The 20670-nt window shown below is 40.8% G+C and overlaps 1 protein-coding gene across 1 annotated transcript in view; it reads left to right on the top strand.

Annotated features, from left to right (window-relative positions):
• The window catches only part of PTPRB (protein tyrosine phosphatase receptor type B), a 114081-nt gene that overhangs the window by 23015 nt on the left and 70396 nt on the right, over nt 1-20670 (top strand). Inside the window, 2 exon segments of the mRNA XM_043565025.1 lie at nt 7062-7335; nt 20152-20427. Of these exon segments, the coding sequence (XP_043420960.1) occupies nt 7062-7335; nt 20152-20427 (550 nt within the window).

Genomic DNA, 20670 nt, shown 5'->3' with positions numbered 1-20670 from the left:
GGTTTTTCATTACATTTTGAAAAACATGATAAGACCCTTTGATCTTCCACTTTGATCACTGTTTGCCCCAACATCCAGGGGACTCTAGCGTGCTTGGCATCTGCTTCATCCAGCAGAGAAAGGAGAGCTGTGGGGAAGAGGCAGGCAGAATGGGGGCCCAGCAAGCCTCCATCTTTTAATTTTTTTAAAGAAAAATCAAAATCCAGTGGGGTTTTTTTTTTTACACATAAAATCAATTTTTCTCAACATTATCCACATATTCCCATTTCTAAAAAACAATATTAAGATCACAGACCCAGGAGGCCTTCATACCTTGACTCCTCGCATTTGTGAGCAGACAGGTTTCCGAGGGTGGCAGACACTGAAAAGCAGGACTGAAGCTGGAGAGGAAGCACTGGAGATTGGAAAGGTGATTCGTTTACAGTCACATCATTTTAAGTCATCCGTCTGTGTATGGTTACAAAGCGGGGGCAAAAGCTATGCAAAGTTCTTTTCCACCAGACTTAAGAAAAAAAATTAAAAAAAAAAAAACCTAGGGGAGGAGAAGAGGGTGGAAACTGTTGTAGAAAAAAAGTATCAGGAAACCTTAGAGATGTGTCTGAGGGAGACAGTGAAGCCTGGTGCACTCCCACCCCTCCCTTCCAGGACTTAAAAAAATGTTGGCATGACCGCCAGCCAGAGCAGTGTTAACTGTTTTTTGTGCTCATCTACTGAAGGGCTTCTCTTGGGTACAAGATGGAAAGGCGTGATAGTGTATTATCATTCGGATGTTCTCAGAAAGACATTCTCATCCGCGGACTTTGTCATGCTCTAGCATCACTGGGTGCTGGGCATCTGTGATGTATTGGTATTTATAATATACTATTATTACTACTAATAATCATAGTATCTAACATTTGTTGAGTCCTTTATTCAAGGATCATGCTATACATACAACATGCACCTTCTCATTTAATCCTTGCAACCTCTCTCCCCCAAATGCCTTTATTATTTCCATTTTCCTGGACACCTATGACCTAGGAAGGTTATGAACTAGGAAGCTAGAAAGATTCCTTGAAATATAAGCCTCCCAAAATGGTACCTCTAAACACAAAAGAGGATAGTCATGGTCCTTTAAAAAAAAAAAAAAAAAGCAGCAGCAACTGCTTATCACAATTACCTTACCTTAAATTGTAACGCATCTCTTTAAATGTATGACACCTGCTAGTGAAAACTGTTTTCATTTCTGTCATAATTTACTACTGAGTCAGCTCAAAGAAAACTTAGAAAGGATTCACCATCTTAGAATCGTTTTTAGGCCTGATTGCTAGGCCTTCTTCTTTTTAACCATATCTGGGGGTACACACATGAGAGTTGCATAACAAAAGTACTTCCTTGGAGGGATGCCTGGGTGGCTCAGTCTGTTAAGCATCGGACTTTGGCTCAGGTCATGATCTTGAGGTTCTTGAGTTCGAGCCCCACCTCGGGCTCTGTGCTGACAGTTCGGAGCCTGGAGCCTGCTTTGGATTCTGTGTCTCCCTCTCCCTCTGCCCCTCCCTCACTCATGCTCTGTCTCTCCCTCTCAAAAATAAATATAAAAAAAATTATTTCCTTGGAGGAAAAAGAGCAGAATTGACCCATCATCTAATACTTATTAAGTTTGCTGCATGTTGGTTCTTTTTCCTTTTAGCATCCACATTTTATTTTTATTGAGAAGTTATAAATATCGAATTTGTTCTAAATATACATAGTAGAATATATATTTTATATAATATATAAGTATGCATATATTATATAAAATATACTGTTATATATTATATCACCAATTTACTTATTTGACACATTCTAAAATAGTTCAAGACTTTCTAAATCACTTACATAGCTTCTTGTAACCAAAGAGCTCAGAATTTAAATTTATAAGAGAAAGAACAATAAGATATTATTAACTCTCTTTAATACAAATGGTATCTGCTGCAGGATTTAATTAAGATTATTGGGCTCCACCATGGCATTTTGATCCCTCAGCTTGTGATAAGGCCTAGACTTTACATTTCTAGCAAGTTCTCAGAAGATGCCATGCTGCACCTGAGAACCATCATACTGAAGAATAGGAATTCCTCCCCTCTCTCCTTTCCTCCTTTAATCTTCCCTCCCACCTCTTTCTGTTCAAAATCAATCTTTTATCCCTTTGCCCTTTTTTTCTCTTCTCTTTTCCTCCCTTCTTTCCAAGATATTTGAGGCATCCAACAAGAACATGTTTAGAAGCACTTGCTTAGAGTACTTATTCACATGACAGTATTTACTGAACAGCTACAAAGATTCCTTCCTTCCTTCCTTCATCCATTCATTCAACAAATATTTGTTGAAACTTTTAACCAAGCAAGAAGAACAAGATAGACAAAGACTCTGCCCAAAGGGAATTCTCCATATGCCTGGGAAAGGCAGGCAGTCACAAGCATTATATTATAACAAGTGTCCTCAATGCGCTGAATTAAACAAATGGATTGATGACAGGAATAATTATAAAAGGACACTTTTTCCTTGGGTGGTCAGAAAAGGTCTGGCCCTATCGTAGGGGTGTGTTTAAAGCTGAGACCTAAAGGTTGAGAGGAAGATAACCAAGCAGAGAATCTAGGAAGGAGTGGTCCAAGAAGATGAAAAAGCAGGCATAAAGCCCGACAAAGTCAGCTCTGTGTCAGGTACACAGTAGGTGCTCAGTCAATATTTACCGAGTCAGTGAGTAAATGCATTATCAGACCAAGGCCGCTGGAGCATAGGAGGCAAGCAGAAGGGATGCCAGGTCATGAATGGAGTTTTAGGTCATAAGTGAGGAGTCTGGATTAACCAGTAACTTTACCAGTCTGCTCCCCCCTCCCCTCAGCCCCCAACCTTTCCCACACCCAGCTCAAACCCTGATCTGAAGTAGCAGTTCTCAAGGTGTGGCCCCTGGGCCCCTGAAGTCCACTTGTGTCGTTCAACATTTGTGTTCATAAGCTGACAAGAGCCATGCTTTCATCCATGAATTCATAATTGATGAATATGTAAATTATGATTGCTAAGACAATTTGTTTAAAAGGCTACTGTCTGTCCACTCGCGTCTCATCAGAAGCATCCCCTCCCTTCCCACGTAGTCTGGGAAATGTTTCCAAGTGGCAAAGAGAAGACGTTGTCCCCTGAGAAGTTATGGAGTTGCTGGTCCCAAATTCCTGGAGTGCAGTAACCTCTAAAGCATATGCAGGATAAATAGGCTTAAAAGAAGTTGAGGAACTCCAAACAAAGATGAGAACAAAGAAGAAGAATGAGTCAATTTATTTATACTTTGCACAGTAGTTTCAAATAAACTCCTCATAGAAAAAACGACATCTGGCAACTTTCCCCAGTCCCACACCGCCTTGAATCCGTTACAATTCTCTCTGGTTTCTCTTATTAATGCAAGTGTTTTTTAAGAAGAAAAATGTAATCAGTAAAAGCCTGAGTTTAAAGTTTTCCTTGTTGTTTCATACCATATTAGTCCTTATGGGCTATTTAAGAACCACTAATTTTGGGGGGGAACTCTGCTGTAAGCCTTAAGATTCTCCAAGAAAAAGAACTAGGAGTCATATAACTTTGGAAAAGAAATGCCCTGACTACTGGTCCTTTCCTTAGTGCATTGCTATGGTTCTTCATATACACTGATAGTAAAATAGATAAGTGATGACACATGACTCTAAATACACGTGCCTCTCTTTGGTAAATCAAAAATAAAAGAACCTTACTGGGGCACCTGGATGGCTCAGTTGGTTAGGCGTCCACCTCTTAATTTCGGCAGGTCATGACCTCACGATTCATAAATTTTAGCTCCACATCGCGTTCTGTGCTGACAGTGCGGAGGCTGGTTGGGATTCTCTCTCTCTCCCTCTCTCTGACCCTCCCCTGCTTGTGCTCACATGCTCTCTCTTCTCAAAATAAATACATAAACATGAAAAAAAAAAAAGAATCCTATTTTAAGAAACCATTTCTTCTTTTCCGAATTCCTATTTCCGAGGGCATTCTTAACGAATCACTTCTAATAACAGAATTTGTAAGCATCTAAACTGTTTTGTGAGGATATTTTGTGATTGCCTTGTTTGATTAGCGCTTTAAATTTTGCCTTTTTTTTTTTTGGTGCATTTGCCGACACCTTAGGATTATAGGTAGAATGTTAGAAAGTATATTGAAAATGAAATACAATTTTAGATTAACTTATACGGTACAGTAGGTTGTGGCATGTAGTGTTTAAAAGAAAACAAAAATTGTTGGCCAAAGTTGGAGGAGACAGGATTTATAGTAGATTTCCACAAAGGACAGAGGGTATTTAGTGTATTTGGGTGAGAAGACTTCAACTCTGAGGGGCAATTTATGAGAAAATATTATAAACCTCAATGGAAAGGACAAAGCGAAAGATAGGCAGAAGTTAGAAAAGTGCAACTTACGTGATGGATGAATTTAAAAGAGAGAAAAAAAAATGTGACCAGGATGCTATCTATTACCAGGCAAACCAACACCTAGATGGCACATTCAAGTTTACAAAGATGCTTTAACATCTGTGACCTTATTCATTCTTCATAACAGCTCTGGGAAGTATTTAGAGTGATACAATTCCAGTTTTACAGACAAGGAAACCACATTGTTTTCTGAATACAGCAAGAAAAGAAAAAGGTAATGTTGAAAAAAAAGCAATGAAGCGGCAAAAAGACTCACGTAAGGGCTGAGGACAGCCTGTGGGCTGGCAGTATCTAATGGAGAGTGGAGGGGACCATCTCTGACGCTGCAGAAAGGCATGCCAGGCTGTGAAAAGCCATTGAACTTGGGGACAAAATACAGAGGGCCAAAAAAGCTCTCTTGGAAGGCAAGTCATGTGGGCAGAGAAATAGGAAAGGTTCCTTCCATCTTCCCTGAAATGCGCACATGTTTAGGTTTGACCTTTGAGTGTTTGCGAACTTGAAAAGGAAATCTGAGGTCTTGCAGATTTAAAGCCCGTAGAATCTCTGAAGGGGTAGGAATTTCATGTTTTCATTAAAAGATTTCTTAAGAACATATTTTCTAAAAAAATTGGAACGTTCCCTTTTCTGCTTATCCTCAGAGTAGATACAGTTGATATAGAAGTCAATAATATAGCTTTATGTATAATCTGCCTGTCTGAAAAAGAAGGGAATGTGACTTTCTTCCTATTGCTTTAGCTCCAGAGTATTCTGTTTTGAAAATTAAAACGTAAAATCTTATCTTTTTTGGCAGTTGTCAGGGATGGCACCCAAGAAAAGCAACCGAGCATTATAAAAGTTGTTGCAATATTTTGCTTTTATCATATGTGTGCAATTAAATATTTTTGCTCTTTGGTTATTAGAAACTCTTTTAAAAGCCATTTTCAGATACATGATCATTCAGGTAGGCAGGCAGTTGCTAAAAAGCATAAAGTTAGTGCTGAAAACGGAGTAAATTCCAATTTTCGTTATATGTGTGGGAGCTGAGCCATGCATGGTATTTTCCACAAAGGAGAGTTTTATTGCTTTCTTCTATTGCTTGGACAATTATGGATGAAACGGTTTTAACTACTGGATGGTCAGTGATGAAACTGCTTTGCGGTTTGCTTTGTGGGATGAACAACTGGGAGTGATTATATTTGTTCTTGGTCAGCACCATTTGCATCAGATTTAGGGAGGACGCCGACCTCTAGACAGGAGAAAGGGGAAAGTGAATGGCAGAGAAAAAAAACAAAAAGGTCAAGTGGACAATGGACAAGATCCTGGGGGGGGGGGGGGGTCTTGTTCTGTCGCTGGTGTGTCAGGGGGGTGTGCACTGGGACAAGTGAGTGTTTTGAGGTGAGAAAGGCAAGAGCACTCTAATAAAAGGCTTCAGGAAGGACTGTAGGCGACCTAGGGAAATCTGCTGTGGTCAAGTTTAATCCTGGGAAAAGAGGCCCTGGAGAAAGCAGATGAGGAAGATAGGAAGGAAGATAGGGAGGGGGGAGGCGCTGGGCGTGGAGGGAGGTAGGGGGCGGAGGGGGGAGCTGGAAAGTGAGAGGGAGCAAGTACGGATCCTGGCTACGACGGCAGGGAGGAGGGCCACTGGATGGGAAAGAAGTGAAAGTCCGGGAGAGGAGGAGGAGGAGGCAGAGCTCGGTGGGGCCCGACGGGACCCCCGGGCCGCGGAGGCGGCGGCGCGGGGGCAGTGGGCTGCGGTGGGCGACAGCGTGGCCCGCGTCGCGGGGGGGGGGGGGGCCTCGTGGCAGCCTCGGGCGTTGGCTCCTCGGGGCTCCCTCCCTCGCCGGCGCATTGTTCCTTTGCCGGGAGACGAGGAAATTGCCTTTTGATTGCGGAAGTCCGCGGCCGGGGCCCGGGGCGAGGCAGCGCGGGTCAGCATGGCAGCGTGGGAAGGGCGGCGCGCCGCCTGCCCCCGCCGCCTCTCGCGTCCGCAGCCCGCCCGGGGCGGCAGCAGCAGCAGCGGCAGCAGCGGCGGCCCCTGCGCGTCGCCAGCCGGGAGGGAAGCGCTGTGCGCCCGCGGGGCGCGCTGAGCGCTCGCAACAGGTGGCCCCTCGCGCCGGCCGTCGGGGCTGCCCCGCGCCCCCAGCCCCTCTGCCGAGTCCGGGTGGTCACCGCCGAGCGCGATGCTGAGCCATGGAGCCGGGCTGGCCTTGTGGACCGCGCTGAGCCTGCTGCAGGTGAGTGGCCCGAGAGGGGTCACGGGCGGACGCGCCCCTCCCCGCCGACGACCGAAGTCCCACTCCGCTGTCGGGTCGCCTGGGTTGTGTTTTGCAGAGGGAGACGGCAGGATTTCTTCCTCTCCTTTGGGAAGAAAGATCCTCTTCTGAGCCCCCAGCCGGACTGACAGCTCACACTACTTCAAAGGCGCAAAAGCCACCTTCTTTCTCCAGCTGTTCCCGGGAAAGAGCAGCTAGGGAGAAAGTTGCCACCCACCTTCTCCGCAGGCCTTTTCTCTGGCTGGAGGGCAAAGGGATGGGCCGAGGCTGGGGCTGAGGGCTGAGGAGGCGGTTTGGGGACCTTGCAGTGGACAAGTTCCTGGGCAGTCTAGGCTGTGGGCTTCACCTGCCTCTGGTTCCTTTGCAGGCTGGACTGGGGGAGCCAGTGAGATGTAACGTCACCCTGACAGAGTCCAAGGTCTCCAGCCGGTCCGTGTCTCTCCAGTGGAGAACTTTGGGGTCACCCTGTAACTTCAGCCTCATCTATAGCAGTGACATGTCAGGGGTCGCATTGTGCCACCCCACGCGGATAGACAACATCACCTATGGATGTTACCCCAAGGATTTACAAGCGGGAACCATCTATAACTTCAGGATTGTGTCTCTGGATAGAGAAGAGAGAACTGTAGTCTTGCAAACAGGTAAGGGGCGACAGGTGCAGATGGGCAGCCAGGCCACTCTGGGCTGAGCCCTGCCTTTTCAGGATGGTGTTTCATTTGAGTTCCAGGCATACAAAAATTAAAGGTAAAAATACCTGTGAAGATCAATATTGACCAAGATTTCTAGTTTCTTCAGATCTGGCCAGAAGCAGCTTGGTTGACTTTGAGAGATTTCCTTAGTGCCGAAGACAGCGGACTAGCCCTTTGAAGGGGAGCACAGCAGACAGGAGCTGTGGGCTGTGGGGGGAATTTGTTAAATTTGTTAAAATGATGTGGTTTGAGCTCCCATCACATTAAATTGTCAAGTCCTGGAATAATTTTAACTTAATGTTTTTAGAATAAATAATGGAAGTGCAATGATTAGGGATATGCCTTCCCTCAACTTAGTTTTATTTTTGGAACCAGGACATAAAATGTTCAGGAGTAGAATAGAGCCATTCATAGGGGAGAATTGGAAAAGTCCCATCAAACGAGGGCATGAAAATTAATTTGTATAACTTGAATAACTAAAACAGCGTAATATCAGAGAAAGTCCTTCAGTTACTCTGGGCTTCAAATCATTTCTTTTCCTTACACTTTTGGCAACCCTCGCAAGGAATAAATGGTAAGAGTATATCTCTCCAGCCTCAGTTTTCTTGTCTGTAAAATAAGAGTGTCAGGCTTGGTCATTCAGGTCCAAGTTCTTACCAAGTGCCAATCACTTGGCACTTACCTCCTTACTCCTCTCAGCTACCGGGTAACTGTGCTCTAAATTCTCTAACAACTTGGCTGTTTGATGACGTCATCAGTCCTCCTTTTAACAATATCTTTACTTGTTGCACTAGTGAAACGTTAAACTTTTATCCAGGAAGGTCAATTTCACAGAAAATTTCTGGAAGTCAAATTGTAGAAATGTGTTGTCTTACTCCTAGTTCATGGTCAACCTGAACAAAGGTTACTTCCTGAGCTACAGTTCTTTAAAAATGTGTGAGAGCTTTCAGCTCTCAGGGCAGCTACAGCTGGGTCAGGAAATGTAGCTGGATTCGTGTAATAAGTCAGTCAAATATCGACTCTCTTATTTTTTCCAAGAAAAATTAAGAATGCCCAGTTACATCACTTGGCTTGCTTCAGATGAAACATCTAGATAATTTCTGAGATTTGCAGGAAAGACTGAAATCAACCACATAATGAGAACATTTTACAGACGTTCTCTGGGGTCTGGGGCTGGGGTTTTAGTCATAAAGTTGTTGGTGTCTCAGTTTGTGAGGATGGTTTTGTGAACACTCAGATTGCTAACACTGTGACATTTATGGCATAGAACTTCCAGATGTGTATACTGCATTTGCTAAGATGTCTGTTGAATGGGGCAGAACGATTTTTAAAAATAGGAAAAGGACTCACTGTGGGTGTTACGAGTTAGAATGCGCTCCAAGTTTAATTATGCATGTAGGTGTTCCAAGTCCAGAGACATTTGTGAAATGTAAGACATATTTGCATTTTATTGACTATGTTGAGTTAAAAAAAAAGACTCCATTGGCATTCAGGCTTTCATCATTTTTCTTAAGGAGTTACTTTTTACAGTATCACAAATATACTTTTCACCACAAATTTTATGAGCTCCCTGATACATGTGAAGAATGAAATTTGCAGGTGATGTTTATATAATGATATTTTCCCCCCATACTTATTTGTACAATGGTAGAAGGCTTAGGATTCTCTACCCTTTAAAAATAACTTAACTTACATAAACATTTTTTACTTAAGATATTTTTAAAATCTTCCAGGAAGGATTTTTTTGGTTGCCTGTTATTTGTTTTTTGTCATTGGTGCTTTCTATATTTTAAGGACACATGTGAATTTTTCATTTATTTGAGAGAAAGTATAGTAGTTCTCTAAATTGCCAGGCTATAGAGATGAACTCTACAAATCCTATTTTACTGTTAGTAAAGCAGGACCAACTAGTAGTGTCATGTGAAGTCTGAGATACAACTTCAATCAAAAAAAAGCTACTCAAAATGTATTGGTCTTTCCTTATTCCATTTTGCCTGTCTTCTCAGTCTAGAATAAAATAGAATGAGAACAAGACATGATTTGACTAGAGATACAACAGTTGCTTAGATGATCTCTGTACCATTCCAAGTGTGATTTGTCTGATTGTTTTTCCTGAGGAGTTGTCTAAAATAGCTAATTTATTGTCATGTAGACATGACCGTAAAGATAAAAAAGTTTTAACTAAATGGGAACTATTTCAGCAACAATCAGTTTTCACTCCAGATTTTAAGTCAGAATTGAAGAACATCCGTGGATTCAGCAAACATTTATCAAGCATGGATCCTGCAGGGAATCATGCCAAGTAGTGACTGGTGCACTTATAAGGATGCTGAACAAAACGTGGTCCCAGCCCTTGCAGTCTTGTGCAGAGGCTGGAGGAGGTCATGATGAAGGTAGGAACAGAGCTTCATCACTTCTTTCCCAGATGAAGACCTTGCCTGCCTCGTGGATCCCACACTTTCATAATCATAGAGAAGACATTAGGCAGTTCTCAGGTTTCTTTAGTCATTAAATGGTTGATGCAACAGCCATAATAAGTTGAAAGCCAACTTATTTAGTTGTGAATTCACTGGAAATCAAATAATGAAGACAACAGATATGGAAAAATTCCAACACTTTTGCAACACTGTGTCCTCAGAGTCTAAGCAGAGAGCTACAAACTGGTAGCCCTTAGGGGTGTCTAGGTGTCTAAATAATAAATTTGTTTCATTTGGCTCACGTAATGTTTTTGAAAAATCCAGATTATTTCACCAGCACTATAAATGGCAAAGTTACAAAAATACCAGCTTTATGAAGGTTCCCTTAAAACACTGGAAGATTTGGCAAAGCTAAACCGGTCTGCCTAGAACTCTCTAGAGCTAAGCTGTAGTTTCTCTCCTTTTAGATACCAATCCACTGGAATCCCCCTGGACCAGTTCTTTATTTCTGTACTTAAATGCATACTAAGGGCACTTGAGTTTATTTAAATGAAACTGTAGAGTTTTCATTCAGAACTTTTTGGGGCCTTTTATCTTCCCAGAAATAAGAAGTGGTTTTTCAGTATCTAAAATGGCAACCAGCACATTGTATTCAATAAATATTGATTAAATGGATGGATAGATGGATGAACAAATGGATAGCTGAATGAGTAGATAGATAGATAGATAGATAGATAGATAGATAGATATGAATGAAAGAGATGAATATTTCAGTGGGAGAATGTATATATACTAAAAATATGATCTGTTGGGTTATAGATAGTTATAGAGCCTTAGGGAAGTAGTCCAGTAGTAGAGAACTTTACTTATAGGAAGAATATCTTACTAGCACACGCCTTCTTGTTAGTCAGGTTCAGCTACTAAATAATCAGCCTAGAACAAAGAGTGAAAAACAATGGGCTCTTTTAATATGGCTAATTCATTTGTCTTTAGTACACTTCAGGAACTTTAATCACCAAATCACCATATCAGCTACTTATTTTCACTTCACAGTGTTTTACTTTTACCAGGGACCCTATGACAAAATACCAGACCAAATGCCTTAAATGACAGAAATGTATTTTCTCAGAATTCTGGAGGCCAGGAGTCCTAGCCCAAGTTGTCAGCAGCTTTTTTTCTGAGGAATCTCTAACTGGCTTGCAGATGCCCACCTTTTGGTCGTGTCTTCTCATGTTTGTTCCGTGTCCGTGTTCTCTAAGGACACCAGTTATGTTGGATTAGGGCCCACCCTAACAACCTCATTTTAACTTCATTACCTTGCTAAAGGCCTTATATTCACACACAGTCACGTTCTGAAGTACTGGGGGGTTAGAGCTTCAACACCTGAATTTTGGAGGGACACAATTCAGTCCATACACTTACAGAGCTTTAAACATCAGCCAATACTTCTCAATAATGTCTGTAAGCTACTTGCATCAAAATCTTTTGCAGAGCCTCTTATAAAAGCATATATTATTGGCTTCTACCCCACATGTAACAAATTTAGAAGGAGTGGAGCCTAGGGTGTCTGATTTTGAACAAATATCACAGTGAATCAATGTACAATGAAGTTCAAGAGCTATTGACATAGTTTTTCTTTTATTCACTGGCATTAAGATTCTGGTACCATTCCTCCCTATGCATGGCTAAATCTATAATACCTAAGAATATTTATTATCTTTCCCAGGAAGAAAATAATACTCTAATATTTGTCTTGTGCTTTTATAGTACACAAAAGACTCTTACTAACTTTTTTTTAGTAGATAAGAGTATAAAATATTTAGATTAGAGGCAGTTGGGTGGTTCAGTTGGGTAAGTGTCCAACTTTGGCTCAGGTCATGATCTCACAGTTCATGAGTTCGAGCCCTGTGTCAGGCTCTGTGCTGACCGCTCAGAGCCTGGAGCCTGCTTCACATTCTGTGTATGTGTGCCTCTCGCTGCCCCTTCCCTGCCCGTGCTCTGTCTCTCTTTCTCAAAAACAAACATGTTTAAAAATGTTTTAAAAGAGTATAAATTATATATTATACTAACCATATATTGTTTTATTTTATTTTTAGGGAGTATTGTGAAGGCGTAGGTTGCATAATGCTTGAGAGCTCAGTTTAAAGGCAGCCTCCTCCATCACTTACTAGTCAAGTTGCCTAGAGTAAGTTACTAACCTCTCCAGGACTTTTTCCTAACTTATAAAATGGGGATGATAATAAAAATAACACCTACTTCATAGGGTCATTTTGAGGTTTTATTTGGTTCGTACATAAATTCTAGAATAGTTTTGTCACATACTAAGTGCATAGTAAGTTTACTATTATTACTTTAAGGTTGGGGGTGAGACGGATATTCATGAGAATTAAAAGTCACACAGCTAGTATATAATAGACCCAGAACTTGAACACTCATTTGCTGACTCCATTCCAATTCTTTCCACTACTCTGCAGAAAGGATATGATTTTTAAGTTGGTATTAGTTCTTTCAAATTACCATATAATATTGTTACTACTTTTCAAGTCAACTTTTAAGGAAGAAAAAATACATGACAAAATACCTTAAATCTATGTATAGTTAGCCTACACAAGGATGGAATCGTGATTAAAAGCATTTTAGTGTGAAGAAATTATAAACAGCTATTGGTTTTTTAATTGTGTGGAACTTTTGGTGATGGATTTCAATATTTAGCAATCAGCCATGGGCCGTCTATTTATTTCAGGAATTCTGAGGTCAAGCTGAGCTATGAACATGGAATGAACCAACCTAGTTCTCTGAACTTAATCTTCCTTTGAGTGTTTAGGAAGCTTCCTCCGTTAGTCTGACTTTGTCCCTCCATTAGTCTATTGGTGGGGATGGCATTCTACAGGTTAGCTAGAAAGACATAAAATCTCATTTGTCAGACAGAATAAGAGAAGAACAAAGAAACATTTTTTCACCTTCCATTTCCAGACATCAGTTTGCTGGAATACCCCTGAGGGTTAATGGCTAATATTGACACCTTTCTGACTTTGTAAAAGAAATCAAGCCCGTTCAATGTATATGAACGTACAGAAATGAAGATGAATATATGTCCCTAAACATCTAACATGCATAGGTTTACATATAGATTTCTAGGAATTTTTGTTTTTGGTTTTGCTTTCTTCCTTTTTTATGGGAAAACTCAAACATGTAAAAAAGTAAATGGAATAATATAATTAGCTACCATGTACTCATCACCTACCTTCAATAGTTACCAACTGATAGCCAATCTTATTTCATCTATAGCTCCACCCACTCCCCCACCCCATATCATTTTGATGCAACCCAAGTCATCATTTGATTCCATTTATACATCTTTTAGTATGCATTTCTGAAAGGATTCCTTTTAACATAACCACAATATCATTTAGGTACCTAGCATTAAAAATAATTTCTTACTAGCTACATGTCCAGGTTTGGAGGCACGCATGAAGTGATAGCTCATGAATTTCTACCTAGGAGAGGCTTCTGGGCAGCAATCTGATTGGAAGGAAAGGCCAAGGGACTTCTTTGTATGCAGCATTTATATAGCACTTTAGATAATATTGAGAAAGCCTCATTTGTTAATATCGAAGGGTTGGAGTGGGGCTGCTGAAGGATAGCAATTGGATGGCAGTGTTAACTCTCCATCACTTGTCAGGGCACCCTCACATGTTAGCAGGGGCATGGTTCTCTGGTGCTCACTAGGAGTGCCTTAGTTTAACCTGTTCTCTCACTCTGTAACACCCTTTCCTCTCTCTGATTTCTAAGTCCTACTTTGACCTTCCCAACTTGCTCATATTCATTTCCTTCATAAAGCCAACCGCTGAGACCTTAGCCCTTAGATATCAGTCTCCATTTCCACATTTAGTGTTGTTGCTGTCCTGTGTTACTCTTTATTATTATTATTATTATTATTACTATTACTTTTAATTGTTCTTTAAAGTTTATTTATTTATTTATTTTGAGAGAGAGAGAGACAAAGCATGTGCAAGCAGGAGAGGGGCAGAGAGGGAGAGAGAGAATCGCAAGCAGGCCCCACACTGCCAGCCTAGAGCCCAATGAAGGGCTCAAACTCGTGATCCATGAGATCATTACCTGGGCCGAAATCAAGAGTCAGACACCCAACTGACTGAGCCACCCACGCGCCCCTGGCCTGTGTCGCTCTTAACAGCAAGAAAAGCAGCAACATTAATACCGACTACCACTTACTGAGAGCTCGCCACATGCCGGGGCTGCACTTAACATTTACCTCCATTACCTCTTAACACCTACAACTCTATAAAAGAGGTGTTTTTCTCTTTCACAGATGGGGAAACTGAGCATCAATGAGTTTAAACAACTTTTTTTTTTTTTAATTTTTTTTTTTCAACGTTTTTTATTTATTTTTGGGACAGAGAGAGACAGAGCACGAACGGGGGAGGGGCAGAGAGAGAGGGAGACACAGAATCGGAAACAGGCTCCAGGCTCCGAGCCATCAGCCCGGAGCCTGACGCGGGGCTCGAACTCACGGACCGCGAGATCGTGACCTGGCTGAAGTCGGACGCTTAACCGACTGCGCCACCCAGGGGCCCCTAAACAACTTTTTGTTTAAAGTCACAGTTGTAAGTGACGGTGATGGGATTTGGACCCAAGTCTAGTCTGACATCAAAGTCACCCTCCCTAATTATTTACCTTTTGCTTACCTTTTCCACATACGTCTTGAGTGCCTGAGAGACTGTAGACTCTCAGAAGAGCATCTACCACCTAACGTACCTAGGGCCAAATACGATGTCCCTCACAGTACCTTGGCACCCAGCACTGCCGTTGATGACGACGTAAATCACTGCGAACACTGCTCTGATTTCCCTTTCAGGGCTATTAAAACTTGGAAAGTTGTTACTACTTGAACTTCATGTCTAGTGTGTAAAGTTGACAAAGTCAAATGCATGTCACTCTGATGTGCTGTCACAATACAGTATATCCTCTTAAAATAAGCCAGGAAGCTGACAGTAGTCATACAGCAACAACCACAAGGTAGAAGAGAATTACCTCTCTATAATTGTATGTAATGAGCCACAGATTCTGAGCAATTGCTTTCTCATTTTGTTTTCCTGCTCATTTTCAAAAACCCGCACCAAGGGATGCTCTGTGGCTTTTGGTGCCACCCTTGACTTCCATGAGAAAATTCCCAATTATTTAATAAGAATAGTTGGTGTTCATTCCATTTTCTGTAGAGTTCTACAGTCTCCTGGCCACCCTGCTTTTAACTAAATAGTGTCCCAATTCTGTGAAGATACAGAAATGGACCCTGTAACTACTAAAAAGATAGATCTCTTGGCCTAGAGTTAGTGGGTGGTAAACGATAAGGTGGAGAGGTGGGGAATGGTATCCTATTGGCAGAGACCCTGAGTCCCTATGGAGAAACTTAAACTTCATCTCCTGAGACGATCTTGGTGCTATAAGATGGATGAGGGTAGTGATGGGGAAGATAGACAGAGAGATTATTTGGCAACCATAGAGGAAAGACAGGAAATAAAGAAGGCACCCAGAAAACTCTGGGAGCAGTTCAGACACAAGCACTAAGATCCCAGGTAAAAACAGTAAGGTTAGGGAAACAAAAGGAACAATCAAGAAAAATTATTCTTCAAAAAAATCAGTATAACTTTTATAGCCACAGAATTAGATTTAGGTGTGGTTAGTGTTATTATTCATTTTATCTCGGCCACAATACTCAAGCCACCAAATGGAAGTTCTGTAAGTTTACCTGTTATTTTCCATAGACATCTGGTTTGATTGCTTTGTTATTTTACTGAATATGCATTCAAGACATTGCCCACCCTAGGACACCTAGAAGGAACTTGCAGCCAGGTGTTAGAATCTCAGCTGTACTACTTGTTACCTATATGATATAAATGAGCCACTTAACATCTCTGACTTCCTATTCCAACTGAGAAAGCACATTGTAAATTACCAGATCTTACATAGATACACTGTGATACTATCGTGACTTCAAGAAAAGCTTTTGGTACTAAACCTGGGATTGCCTGCACTCTTGTTTTAAGGTTGAATTTATTTCCAAAATAAATATTATCATTTCAAATTCTAAACACTCTGGACATTCCTATATCAACAGATAATAATGTTGTAGTGGCCATACAAAATAATTTTTAGGGAGGTATTGTTACTTGCATTTTTTGTATGTGAGTTTCACCTTCTTCCTAAGTCCCATTTTTTTAAAAAGGGAAACAAAGAATTCATTTTGGTTCAGAAATTTAACTAAACTTCATCTTTTCCTCTAAGAACAGAAAAATTGGGTTGACATCAAGCCCACTTAGAAATTATCGGGCTTCCTGTTACTGATAGATTCATTCAAATGTAACAGATGAGTATCACAGAACATTTGGCTGTCCATATTCCAGGTCTATTTGCAACTAAGAAGGACAAAGATGTCTTAAATTTATAGCTAATGATAAATTGTGATATATTAAGATGAAATTATTGATTTATGGTTTTTGACCATTCTTGTAGTTTATAAAACTTAACTAGTTACTGTATATATGAGGGTGATACATGGAAAAACCAGAAAGGCTATAAATGTACATATGTGTGCACTGATACCTGTAGCCATCAGCATGAATTACATAAGTCAAGTAGGGTTTTCTAATTACATACAAACTGTCACATGATCAAAATATTGCATACATATAACTAAATTTTCAACTAGCATTAGAAATCTCTTGCATTCATATATATGTATATATGTGACATTCATTTGCATATATATATGAAATTAACACCCCTTTGGAAGTATCTTAATTTGTTTCTAATAAAATATTGAAAAACAATTCTTTTTAATACAGCAGAGTTTTTCTCGGGCTTAGATTGAAAAGCAGTCTGAAAACTATTTAACTTCTGCAGCATCTGGGGCAATAGTGGACAAGTGCCAGCACAAGACTTTATCACGGTATAAATGGGGTTTTAAGTGTTTGTTTCCAGTGCAGGTTCTCGCAGCCCAGGCACTTCCCAGTCTCATTGTTCCTTTGTTCTAGCGGATGTACAAAGGATTGACTGTTTTGTTTTCTGGCTCAGAAAGATTAGATAAAGCCTGCATTTCTGAACTTCACCCTCTAGGCACGCAACCTTAAAATTCATTTCTATAGCTTATATTTTGCAGATTATATGTGGTTTAGATGATACTGATCACACCATTATTGTCTTTAACCTTCATCTGGCTTGGTGACAGATGACAGTATTGATCTCCTTTGAGCTATCGCTGGAAAGCAGCTGTCCCTCGCATCCTTGTCCTTAAAATGCCTCTTCAGCAAAAATGTGTCATCTCAACTATGACAAGGTTGTTCTTGAGTTTCGTTGGGAACTAGAATCTCCTGGTAGTGAAGTGCCTTATTCTTGCCAGGCAACAGAAAACTTTCTGTGAGCGGAAATTATGTTCATTCTTTTTGTTAAGATGTCCTTAATTACAGACCATTATGTAGGATAGGAAATTTAAATAATATTGCCAGGGGGACGAAAAAAAGCTACAGTTTTTCTCCAAGAACCTATAAACTAGAATCATCTTGGGAATTCTTTTTATTTTATCTTAATGGTGAGAAAGTTAGGTCATGGGAATTAACTGATAAGATTGTATCAAGTTTTTTATATGAAGAAGGCAAGTAAGGCTGTTAGTTTAGTTTTAAAAAATTGTATTCTACTTCTGCCTCCATTTTATCAGTGATTCAGAGGAAAATTTTTTTATGATCAAGTGTAAGTTTATATTGAGTGCCCATTCTGTGTCAGGTAAAACCTGCTTTACACCTCAAAACACCCGAGAATGTAGGTAGTATTATCATCCCCAGACAGATGGGAAAGCAGAGATTTAGATGGATTAAGCGACTTGTAAAAAATCTTCTGACTGATACATGATGGAGCCGAGGATTTGAACTAAGTTCCGTCGGACTCCAAAGCCCACATTCTCTGCCACTGCATTTCCCTGCTTCCATGACAAGATCTCCTGTTTGTAGAAATAGTAACAACAGCTAACAATGAATACTTACTATGTGCCAGACACTGTTCTGAGTGCTCTAGAGAAAACCCTCAATTTAATCTTCATAAACAGGGGCACCTGGGTGGCTCAGTCGGTTAAGCGTCCAACTCTTGGTTTCGGCTCAGGTCATGATCTCCTGGTTTAGTGGTTTTGGGCCCCATGTTGGGCTCTGTGCTGACAGCATGGAACCTGCCTGGGATTCTCTCTCTTCCTCTCTCTGTCACTTCCCCAGTCACACTATCTCTCTCTCAAAATAAATAAATAAACTTAAAAAAAATTTTTTTAAATCTTCGTAACTATCTTGCCAAAAAGATAGTATTATTATCAGCATTGCACGGATGAAACAGCGAGGCGCGGGGAGGTTAAGGAATTGCCTGAAGTACACAGCTACAATGCAGGAGAACCTGATTCAGGTCCAGGCTGCCAGACTACAGAGCCTACACCCTTTGGGTGAACCTCTGCTGTGCTTGGGTGTAAACCACACAACTTGCACTTTGGGCTCTCTGGGTTACTGATGCCTTGGCTTCCTTGTCAACTGACATTTATATTATTATTAGTTCTTGTATTATAAAATGTTAGGTGGCTTGTGTTTTTTTGTTTTGTTTTGTTTTGGGTTTTTTTTTTTTTTTTTTTTTTTTTTTGCAGTACGATGTAGTCCTATAAATCACAGCATAAAACACACACATGAAAAGACATTAGATTGACCACAGGCTGTATTTAGCTTACGTGTGGTATCTGTAGGTGACCCATAGATAGTCTTCTGAGTTGGCTGGCCATAAGTGTCTTGTTGATATAGACTAAGACCACCTTGTTCCTATTTGTATTAATGTTAGTCACAAGCAAACACCTTCTTAAAACATATACTGTTCTAAGAAGATTCTAGGATCTGAAGTTTCAGAGTAAAGTTTCAGAGTTTTCATGAGTAAAATGTAATTTGCCAAGTGTAGGGAAGAACTCAGATCTCTATAACCATGCCACTAAAACATCTGACCTGGCTTTGAGTTTTAGCCTCCAATATCTTGATCCGACTTTCTAGATCAAGAACCAGGTTGGATTTCTGAAAATTGCTCATATGTAAATGTCTCTCAATGTTGCTATTCCCTGCATTCAGAGTAGGGAGAGCCTTATTTCTCAGATGGTCCCACTGCATCATAGAATGGCAGGTCACCAAACACTATTGACTTAGTTCCTGATGCGGGGACAGGCGGCTCATCCTACTTCAAGTTCCACAGTGAAGATTCAATACACAGGAAATGGGATATGGGACTCCTCAAACTCACCCATGGTTTTGAGAGTTGAAACTAAGTGAACAGCTGGGTGCAGGACTAACCCTCTTCACCTTCTCTGGAGGCTTTAGCAGCTCCAAAATGTCCTAGAATGCAAGTTGAGAAAATGTAAGGAATCCCAGCTGTTGGGAGAATTCATTTTGTTGAGCAAACCTAGGCAAGGCTCATAATCAGGTCTGTATCTTTTGCGGTTTTCTGATGTTTAAAAACAATCCAAAGTTGTGCCACCTGGGAGGCTCAGTCAGTTAAGCTTCCGACCCTTGGTTTTGGCTCAGGTCATGATCTCATGATTCATGAGGTCGAGCCCCACACTGGGATCCATGCTGCCAGTGCAGAGCCTGCTTGGGATTCTCTCTCTCCCTCTCTCTGCCCTCCCCCTGCTTGCACATGCGCTCTCTCTCTTTATCTAAATATATAACCTTTAAAAAAAAAAAAACAACTAACGTTATATATACTTAACCCCCAAAATCCACAACCTAAAAAATAAAATGTTCAGGGGCACCTGGGTGGCTCAGTTGGTTAAGTATCCAACTCGATTTCAGCTCAGGTCATCATCTCATGGTTTTTGAGTTCGAGTCCTGCATCGGGCTTTGTACTGACATTGTAAACGAACAAACAAACAAACAAAAGTTCAGTACAAATTTCAAAATTATTTCCTAATGTCTGTATTTTCTATTAAGATTTTTGGTATTTCTCCAGGCATAGCCTGGATGTTTGTCAGTGTGTGGAAAGTGCAAAACTTGCAAGCCAAAGAGCATAGAACCTTTCATGGAATTCTAAGCTCAGAACTTTCTTAACAAAGAAGTTTTATTCAGAAAAAGAAGTGTATCTGACTAGTAGCTAAGTGGGTTTCTTTTTTTAAATGAAATGGTAAGTGTGAAAGTCGAGCAAAATGCCAATTTGTTTCATGGGCAGCAGATTCTCAGAGTCTTTAAGGAAAATGAATCTGTGTTACAGCAAACTAACACGTATTTGCACAAGTCTTTAAGCCATGTCATCTTTGCGGGTGTTTGCCTTGCAGATCCTTTACCTCCTGCTAAGTTTGAAGTCAATAAAGAGAAGACTACTTCAACCAGTCTGCATGTTTGGTGGACTCCTTCTTCTGGAAAAGTCACCCGCTATGAGTTGGAGTTATTTGACAATAGCCACAAGATACAGGAGACCCAAATTCAAGAAAGTACTTCCTGGAACGAACATACATTTTTTAACCTCACTGCTGGTAATAAATACAATATTGCCATCACAGCTGTTTCTGGAGAGAAACGTTCCCTTACAGTTTATACCAATGGATCAACAGGTAAGACCGTTTATAGATAGTCGAGTATTTAATACAGTAAATTGAAGAGATAAAAGTAAGAACGCCCCCAGACCAAAGACGATAGGTAGATAAGTAGACAGACAGACAGACAGACAGACAAATGCTGTGCAGTGCAGTGGGTAGACTAGACTGAAAATATGGAGATGTGGCTGCGCTGCTAGCTTGCTGATTGATTCTGAACAAGTCCTGGAACTTCTCTGGGACTGGAATTTTCTCCAAACT

This window comes from Prionailurus bengalensis, chromosome B4 (genome assembly GCF_016509475.1).
Source record: "Prionailurus bengalensis isolate Pbe53 chromosome B4, Fcat_Pben_1.1_paternal_pri, whole genome shotgun sequence".
Taxonomy (NCBI): Eukaryota; Metazoa; Chordata; class Mammalia; order Carnivora; family Felidae; genus Prionailurus; species Prionailurus bengalensis.
This window is presented reverse-complemented; position numbering and strand designations above follow the sequence as displayed.